The following is a 10052-nucleotide window of genomic DNA, read 5'->3' as shown; positions in this document are numbered from 1 at the left end:
AGGGACCCTCTGGGATGGAGAGATAAATGGGAAGAGGGTGAGGCTGGGGAGAAGGTAGCCAAGAGTACAATAGGTGGGGGACGAAGGTGGTAGGTCAGAGAGGAGGGTGGAGCGGATTGGTGGGAAGGAAGAGTGGCAGGTAGGACAGGTCATGAGGATGTTGCTGAGCTGGAAGGTTGGAACTGAGGTAAGGTGAGGGGGAGGGGAAATGAGGAAACTGGTGAAGCACTTCAACCCCAGGTCATCAATGTGGATTTCATCAGTTTCCTCATTTCCCCTCTCCCCCCACCTTACCACCGTTCCAATCCTCCAGCTCAGCACCATCCTCATGACCTATCCTACCTGTCAACCTTCCTTCCCACCTATCCATTCCATTCTTCTCTCTGACCTATCACCTTCATTCCCACCTCCACCCACCTATTGTACTCTTGGCTACCTTCTCCCCAGCACCACCCCCTCCCATTTATCTCTCCACCCTGGAGGCTCCTTGCCTTCATTCCTGATTAAGGACTTTTGCCCAAAATGTCAATATTCCTGCCCCTTGGTAAGACCACACCTGGAGTACTGTGTGCAGTTTATCTGAGGAAGGATGTTCTGGCTACAGAGGGAGTGCAGTGTAGGTTTATCGGATTAATTGCTGGGACGGCAGGACTGATGTTTGAGGAGAGATTGATTCGGTGAGGATTATATTTGCTGGAGTTCAGAAGAATGAGGTAGGTAGGCATCTCAATTAAACCTGTAAATTCTGGCAGGACAAGGAGTGGTAGTTGAAGGAAAGATGTTCTCCACGACAGGCAAATCTAGAACTCGGGTCACAGTGGAAGGATATGGGGTAGACCGTTTAGCATTGAGAAAATGTCTTCACCCAGAGTGTGGTGAGCCTGTGGGAATTTGCTACCACAGAAAACAGCTGAGTTCCAAAACACTTAGCATTTCAAGAAGGAATTGGATATAGCACCTGGGGCTAAGGATATCAAGGAATATGGGGGGGGGGGGAACGGTGGGAACAGGCTGTTGAGTTGCGTTATCAGCCATGCTCATAATAAATTGGAGTAGGCTTGAAGGGCTGAATGGCCTGCTGTTGCTTCTATTTTCTATGAAACATTCTTAATGTAATGAAGTTAAATAAATACAATTTGCAGCTCTGAAATAATGAAGCAGCATCAAGGAGCTCTGAAATAAAAGCAAACAAAGTTAGAGCTGAAAAATGTGTTGCTGGAAAAGCAGGTCAGGCAGCATCCAAGGAGCAGGAGAATCGAAGTTTCGGGCATAAGCCCTTCTTCAGGTTAGAGTCACACAAAGTTAGAGTAACACTATTCAATTTTAATTTTTAAATTTAAATTTGAGCAGTTTTGGTTTCCTGTTCCCTTGTAATAGTTACTGATCCTCCAGAAATAAGCTGTGGTTAGGAATCACAGATGAAATTCTTTGCGCACTGAAGAAACACTTTAAAGAAAGATGATACTTGTGTTTAAATTAGTTGTACTTTTTATTAAAAATTGTTAGTTATAAAGAAAATTAATACACAATGTGGAGGTTGAGGGCATGCCCTTTCAGCAGAGTGATGAATAATTTAGGTCATGCGACAAACATACAGAAATTGGACTGATCAGAATTGGCTGCTGTTACTCTCTGCTGCTGTTTGGTTCCAGCTCACCATCTGAAGGCTTGAGACTAATCTCAGACTGTTCCTCATCGCTGTCGGGTTTCACACACTCAGCTTGTAGCTTGCTGAAGTTAACGGCCAGTTGCTTTCGAGCTTCCTTGTATTTCAGCTGCAGCTCTCTCAGTAAATGCACAGCCTCTTCGTAGTCATGCTTGCTGATACCTTTTCCCCTTAACACATGGGCTAGGTGGAATCAGAAAGTCAGTCACAACAGTGTTCAGCGTTAGTAACTCCAGGCACATGGGTTCATATCCCACCTGGGCAGCTGGTGCAATTCCATTAATACCATCTGACAGTGAAAGCTAGTCTCTGAGATGGTTACCATGAAACTGCCATTGATAGTCCTCAAAGCTAACTGGTTCACCAATGCTCTTTGGGGCAGGAAAACCACCATTCTTGTCCAATCTGGCCTATATGTGACTCCATGGGCAACAAATGATGGCGTAATCACTGACACCCATATGCCATTTTGGAATATTGGGCACCATCCTTTAAGAAAGAGTCAAATTTATGAGATTTGCAGAGGAGGTTTCCCACAATGGGACCAGGGATTTCCGTTATATGGAGAGACTCAAAATGAGATTGTTCTCCTTCGTGTAGGGTAGATTAAGGAACAATCTTATGGAGATGTTCAGAATCATAAGGATAGATACAGTAAATAAAGGTAAAATGTTTCAAAAGACGGGGTTGGAAACCAGAGGGACACAGATTGAAGATGATGAGCAAAACAATGAGGTGACTGAGAGAAACCTCTTTCGGCAGTGACTCTGACTGATCTACACGCACTACCTGAAAGGGAGGTAGAGGTTTACAGCATACAAAACAAGGCCTTTCAGCCCATCATATCCACACTGTTGTTTAAGCTTCTATCTATTCTAATCCAATTTTCCAGCACTTGGCCCATAGGCAGTGCACTTTAAGTGTTTATCTAAATTCTTCTTATGATAAGGGTTCCTGCCTTTTAGCAGTGAGTTCCAGGTTCCAACCATCCTCTGGGTGAAAATAACCTCCTTAAATCTCCAGGTTGTTCCTGTTGTTCTATACCTTCTGGATGTTGATCCATTGAAGGGAAAAGCTTCTTCTTATTTACCTTATCTATTGCATGTATAATTCTATACATCTCAGGAAAACAGCCCCAACCTGTCTATTCTCTCCATCCCAGGCAATATTCTGATGAATCCCTTCTGCACTGTCTCTAGTGCAGTCACATCCTTCCACAGTTCTCCAGTTGTGGCCTAACTAATGTTATGGACAGCTCTAACATAACCTCTAAGTTAAAAAAAAAACAAAAGAACTGCAGGTGCTGGATATCAGAAACAAAAACAGAAATGCCTGGAAAGTTGCAGCAGGTCTAGCAGCATCTGCAGAGAAAGATCAGAGTTAAGGGTTAGGGTCCAGTGACCCTTCCTAGCTACCATTCATTCTGAAGAAGGGTCGGGGGTCCGAAACATTAAGTCTGATCTTTCTCTGCAGATGCTGCCAGACCTGCTGAGATTTTCCAGTCATTTCTGTTTTTGTTTCTATCACAATTTTGCTCCTGTATTCAGTGCCTCAGTTAGTAAAGGCAAGTACACCATATGCCTTCTTCACTCCTTATCCATCTATCCTGTAGCCAAAGATCTGTGGACAAGCACACCAAGGTCTTGTTGAATCTCTGTGCTTCCCAGAGTCCTACCATTTATCGTGTACTCTCCTTGCCTTGTTAGTTCTCCCAAAATGCACCATCCCATGCTTTCCGTGATTAAATTCCATTTGCCACTGTTCAGCCAATCTGACTAGCCTGTCTATATTGCCCTGTAGTCTTTGAAAGTTGCCACTCAGGTGGATAGAGCTTGTAAGAAGGCCTATGGTGTATTAGCGTTCATTAGCAGAGGGATTGAATTCAAGAGTGTGAGGTGATGTTGCAGCTGTACAGGACCTTGGTTAGGCCACATTTGGAGTACTGTGTGCAATTCTGGTCACCTCATTTTAGGAAAGATGTGGAAGCTTTGGAGAGGGTGCAGAGGAGATTTACCAGGATGTTGCCTGGAATGGAGAATAGATCGTACGAGGATAGGTTGAGAGTGCTAGGCCTTTACTCATTGGAACGGCAAAGGATATGGGGTGACTTGATAGAGGTTTATAAGATGATCAGGGGAATAGATAGAGTAGACAGTCAGAGACTTTTTCCCCGGGTGTTAAGAGTGTTACAAGGGGACATAAATTTAAGGTGAAGGGTGGAAGGTAGGGGGATGTCAGGGGTAGTTTCTTTACCCAGAGAGTGGTGGGGGCATGGAATGCACTGCCTGTTGGAGTGGTAGAGTCAGAATCATTGGTGACCTTTAAGCGGCAATTGGATAGGTACATGGATGGGTGCTTAAGCTAGGACAAATGTTCGGCACAACATCGTGGGCCGAAGGACATGTTCTGTGCTGTATTGTTCTATGTTCTATGTTCTAGTCTAAGGCTTTCCTCCTCAGTGTTTACCACACCAGCAATTTTCATGACATCTGTGACCTTACTGATCATTCTCCTACATCCATGTATGACCATTAATGTATATAACAAACAGCAGGAACCCAACACTGAATCTTGTGGTATTCCAGAGGACACAGACTTCCAGTCACAAAAATACGTTTTGTGTATCACCATCTGCTCCTGCCACAAAGGCAATTTTGGATCCAGTTTGCAAAATTAGCTTGATTCCCACGGACTCTTCGCTTCTTAACCAGTCCCCTATGTGAGACTTTGTTAAAAGTCGCAACAAAGTCCTGGTAGATGAGATCCACTGCACTACCCTCATTCACACAGCTGGAAACCTCCTCAGAAAATTGAGTTAAACTGTCAGACACGATCTCCCAATTACAAAGGCATGCTGACTATCCTTGATCGATCCTTGCCTCTCCGAGTGAAGAATTATTCTGTCCCTCAGAATCTTTCCAATAGTTTCCCTTCCATTGATTTTAGACTCACAGGTTTATACTTCCTTGGTATAACCTCTTGAATAATGATACTACATCAGCTGCCCTCTAGCATCTTTCCTGTGTTCAGAGAGGATTTGAAAATAGGGAGGGAAAGAACCCAACACACCAGCGCAAAAGACAAGGCTGAAGCATTTGCAGCAATCTTCAACCAGAAGTGTCTAGTGGATGATTCATCTCAGTCTCCTTGGCAGTTCTCCCTTAACTGTTCAATTTTCAATAGCTCAATAGTTACAGTATACCCACATCTTCATTACACCTGTGATTCCCAGCATCACAAATATCAGTCTTCAGTCAATTTGATTCACACCATTTGACAACAAGAAATGGCTGGATGCACTGGATATGACAAAGGCTATGGGTGCTGAACATTCTGGCAATAGTATTGAAGACACGTTCTCCAGAACTTGCCAATCCCCTAGCCAAGTACAGTTGCAACATTGGGATCTGCCCAACAATGTGGAAATTTGTCCAGGTATGTTTTGTACATAAAAAGCAGGACAAATCCAACACAGCTAAATTACTGCACCATCAGTCTACTCTCGATCATCAGTAAAGTGATGGAAGATATCCATTAAAAGTGCTATCAAGCAGCACCTGCTCAACAATAGCCTGCTCAGTGACGCCCAGTTTGGATTCTGCCAGTTCTTTACAGCCTTGGTTCAAACATGGACAAAAGAGTTGAATTCCAGAGGGGAGGAGGGAGTGACAGCCCCTGACATCAAGGCTGCATTTGACTGAGTGTGGCATCACGGAGCCCTGGCAGAACTGGAATCAGTGGGAGTAATGGGGAAAATTCTCGGCTGGTCGGAGTCATACCTGGTACATTGGAAGATGCTCCTGATTGTTAGAGGTCAATCATCTAAACTCCAGGAGATCTCTGCAGGAGTTCCTCAGGGTACTGTCCTAGGCCCAACCATCTTCAGCTGCTTTATCAAAGACTTTCTCCCAATAAAAGGTCAGAAGTGGGGATGTTTGCTGTTGGTTGTGTGATGTTTAGCACTATTCATGGCTCACAGATACTGAAGCAGTGCATGCCCAAATGGAACAAGATTTGGATAATATCCAAGTTTGGGCTGACAAGTGGCAAGTAACATTTGCAATACACAGGTGCTAGGCAATGACTATAGAGTCATAGAGATGTACAGCATGGAAACAGACCCTTCGGTCCAACCCGTCCATGCCGACCAGATATCCCAACCCAATCTAGTCCCACCCGCCAGCACCCGGCCCATATCCCTCCAAACCCCTCCTATTCATATACCCATCCAAATGCCTTTTAAATGTTGCAATTGTACCAACCTCCACCACATCCTCTAGCAGCTCTTTCCATATACGTACCACCCTCTGCGTGAAAAAGTTGCCCCTTAGGTCTCTTCTTTATCATTCCCCTCTCACCTAAACCTTTGCCCTGGCATGGTGGCTCAGTGGTTAGCACTACTGCCTCTCATCACCAGGGTCCCAGGGTCGATTCCAGCCTCGGGCGAGTCTGTGTGGAGTTTGCACATTCTCTCCATGTCTGTGTGGGTTTCCTCCGGGTGCTCTGCTTTCCTCCCACAGTCCAAAGATGTCCAGGTTACGTGAATTGGCCATGCTAAATTGCCCATTGTGATAGGTGTATTAGTCAGAGGGAAGTGGGTCTGGGTGGGCTACTCTTCATAGGGTCAGTGTGGACTGATTGGGCCGAAGGGCCGATTTCCACACTGTAGGGAATCTAATCTAATCCAGTTCTGGACTCCCCACCTCAGGGAAAAGTCTTTGCCTATTTACCCTATCCATGCCCCACATGATTTAAAAAACCTCTGTAAGGTCACCCTCAGCCTCCGACGCTCCAGGGGAAACAGCCCCAGCCTATTCAGCCTCTCCCTGTAGCTCAAATCCTCCAGCCCTGGCAACATCCTTGTAAATCTTTTCTGAACCCTTTCAAGTTTCACAACATCTTTCCGATAGGAAGGATACCAAAATTGCACGCAATATTCCAACAGTGGCTTAACCAATGTCCTGTACAACCACAACATGACCTCCCAACCCCTGTACTCAAAACTCTGACCAATAAAGGAAAGCATACCAAACACCTTCTTCACTATCCTATCTACCTGCATTTCCACTTTAAAGGAGCTATGAATCTGCACTCCAAGGTCTCTGTTCAGCAACACTCCCTAGGACCTTACCATTAAATGTTGTCCCACTACCATTATAGGGCAAGCGAAACAAAGAACAGCCAGGGAATTCCTAGAAGCATGGCACTCATCCACAAACTCCATCAACAAACACACCAACCTGGACCCAATATACCGGCCACTACAGCGGACAGCTGAAACTGACAACCGGAAACGGCAGGGACAGGCCACTATAAATGCCGGAGGAAACACCACAGAAGCGCTTCACAGGAGGCTCCCAAGCACTGAGGATGTCACCTAGACAGGGGACGAAACGTTTGCAACAAAAACTTCCAGCTCGGCAAACAGAACCACAGCAACGAGCACCCGAGCTACAAATCTTCTCACAAACTTTGAATCCTAATATTCTTACAGATCTCCAACAGAAAACAATTTAACCATTGTCCCCTGACATTCAATGGTGTTACTATCACTGAATCCTCTAATACAAGGTGTACCGTTGATCAGCAACTGAACACTAATCATATAAACACAGTGGCTACAAGAGCAGGTCAGAGGCTAGGAGCCCTGCAGCGAGTAACTCACCTCCTGACTCCCCAAAGCCTGTCACCATCTACAAGGCACAATTCAGGAGTGTGATTGAATACTCCCCATTTGCCTGCAACTTGAAAAACACTCAAGAAGCTTGACAACCTCCAGGACAAAGCAGTTGAGGCTGATGTTGACTAAAACAGGTAATGATAGCAGATTTCCTAATTGAGATGAGTGAACCAGATGGATTTTATGACAATTTCATGCTCACCATCACAGAGACTAGTTTCAATTCCAAATTATTCAAATTGAATTCAAATTCCACCAGCTACCATGGTTGGATTTATCCCGCAGAGATTCTTCAGTATTTTCTGTCTTTATCACAGTCAGCACTGATTAGCCAGTATTAAGATGTGTGGGTCGATGATCACTCATAGAAGATCCTCAAGTATCAGAATAACTAAGTTTATAAAAAATGTGGAAAAATCTTGAATTTTCAGACTGGTGTCAGGGAGCTTACATATATGACATTAAAAATTTCATGCCAGCAGGGAATGCATAAGTTGCTGGAAATACTCAGCCGGTCTTGCAGCGATTTTGGATAACAGAGTTGAAAACATCAACTACAACCAGAGTCAGGAGTGTGGTGCTGGAAAAACACAGCAGGTCAGGCAGCATCCAAGGAGCAGGAGAATCGATATTTCAGGCATAAGCCCTTCATCAGGAATGAGGCTTGTGAGCCAGGAGGCTGAGAGATAACTGGGAGAGCTGGGGCTGAGGGGGGAAGTTAGCTGGGAATGTGATAGGTAGATGAAGTTGGCGGTGAAAGTGACAGATTGGAGAGGAGGGTGGAGCAGATAGGTGGGAAGGAAGATGGACAGGTAGGACAGTTCAAGAGGGCAGTGTCGAGTTAGAGGCCTGGGACTGGGATAAAGTCAGGGGAGGGGAAGTGAGGAAACTAGTAAAATCCACATTGATCCCGTGGTGGCAAGAAGTGCAAAACCTGCGCCCAAACCACCCCCACCCCCTCACCTCCATCCAAGGCCCCAAAGGAGCCTTCCACATCCGACAGAAATTTACCTGTATTTCCACACATGTCATCTACTGTATCTGTTGCACCCAATGTGATCTCCTCTACATCAGGGAGACAGGATGCCAACTTGCGGATTGTTTCAGAGAACATCTCTGGGACACCTGTACCCACCAACCCCACCGCACTGTGGCTGAACACTTCAACTCCCCCTCCCACTCTGCCAAGGACATGCAGGTCCTGGGCCTCCTCCATTGCCAAACCCTAACCACCTCATGCTTGGAGGAAGAACACCTCATCTTCAACCTTGGGACCCTGAAACCACACGGGATCAATGTGGATTTCACCAGTTTCCTCATTTCCCCTCCCCCCACCTTATCCCAGTCCCAAGCCTCCAACTCGGCACTGTCCTCTTGAACTGTCCATCTTTCTTTCCACCTATCCACTCCACCCTCCTCTCCAACCTATCATTTTCACTCCCACCTTCATCTACCTGTCACATTCCCAGCTACCTCCCCCCAGCACCCTCCTCCCGTTTATCTCCCAGTCCCTCTGGCCCACAAGCCTCATTCCTGATGAAGGACTTATGCCCGAAATGTTGATTCTCCTGCTCCTTGGATGCTGCCTGACCTGCTGTGCTTTTCCAGCACCACATTCTCAACTCCGATGTCCAGGATCTGCAGTCCTCACTTTCTCCGAACCAACGGCAACCATGCAAGGGTCAGTGTGACATTCCAATGTGGGACAGAATAGATTGGATGGGCTGAATGGAGATCTTTTCAAGTCATGTGATGATTGAAATTGAATTGCTAATTAAGTACCTAATGGAATAATGTTCATCGTTCTCTGCTCCTTCATCCTTTTTAGAATCTCTTCTATTTTATCAGCTCTGCTCTTGTGAGATGTGAATTCTGCTAATTTCCTTGGCTGCACAAGAGAAAAGTGAATGAGTACATTTGGAAAAATTATTATTGAATTAAACAGAGTCAGCACGGCTTCACAAAAGCAAAACTGTCTGACTGATATATTCAAGGTTTTTGAATAAATAGTGTCATAGAGTCATGGAGATGTACAACATGGAACAGACCCTTCAGTCCAACCCGTCCATGCCGACCAGATATCCCAACCCAATCTAGTCCCACCTGCCAGCACCTGGCCCATATCCCTCCAAACCCTTCCTATTCATATACCCATCCAAATGCCTCTTAAATGTTGCAATTGTACCAGCCTCCACAACTTCCTCTGGCAATTCATTCCATACACATACCACCCTCTGCGTGAAAACGTTGCCCCTTAGGTCTCTTTTATATCTTTCCCCTCTCACCCTAAACCTATGCCCTCTAGTTCTGGACTCCCTGACCCCAGGGGAAAGACTTTGGCTATTTATCCTATCCATGCCCCTCCATAATTTTGTAAACCTCTATAAGGTCACCCCTCAGCCTCCGACACTCCAGGGAAAACAACCCCAGCCTGTTCAGCCTCTCCCTGTAGCTCAAACCCTCCAATCCTGGCAACATCCTTGTGAATCTTTTCTGAACGCTTTCAAGTTTCACAACATCCTTCCAATAGGAAGGAGACCAGAATTGCACGCAATATTCCAACAGTGGCCTAACCAATGTCCTGTACAGCCGCAACATGATCTCCCAACTCTTGTACTCAATACTCTGACCAATAAAAGAAAGCATACCAAACGCCTTCTTCACTATCCTATCTGCCTGTGACTCCACTTTCAAGGAGCTATGAAC

General features: G+C 45.5%; 1 protein-coding gene across 6 annotated transcripts in view; it reads right to left on the bottom strand.

Annotated features, from left to right (window-relative positions):
• Positions 1-1475: 1475 nt before the first annotated feature.
• Positions 1476-10052, bottom strand: part of xrra1 (X-ray radiation resistance associated 1) — an 88540-nt gene continuing 79963 nt past the window's right edge. For 5 of the 6 annotated variants that reach the window (XM_087988461.1, XM_043692539.2, XM_087988463.1 and 2 more), the window contains 2 exons: positions 9129-9234; positions 1476-1849 (listed from right to left, as the gene is read on the bottom strand). In XM_087988461.1, the coding sequence (XP_087844587.1) occupies positions 1626-1849; positions 9129-9234 (330 nt within the window). In that variant the 3' untranslated portion in view covers positions 1476-1625. The remainder of the gene's footprint in view (positions 1850-9128; positions 9235-10052) is intronic. The other variant, XM_087988464.1, reaches the window with a different exon arrangement.

Source organism: Chiloscyllium plagiosum, unplaced genomic scaffold, assembly GCF_037043375.1.
Source record: "Chiloscyllium plagiosum isolate Xiang-an unplaced genomic scaffold, Cpla_swu_hap1 HiC_scaffold_6, whole genome shotgun sequence".
Classification (NCBI taxonomy): Eukaryota; Metazoa; Chordata; class Chondrichthyes; order Orectolobiformes; family Hemiscylliidae; genus Chiloscyllium; species Chiloscyllium plagiosum.
This window is presented reverse-complemented; position numbering and strand designations above follow the sequence as displayed.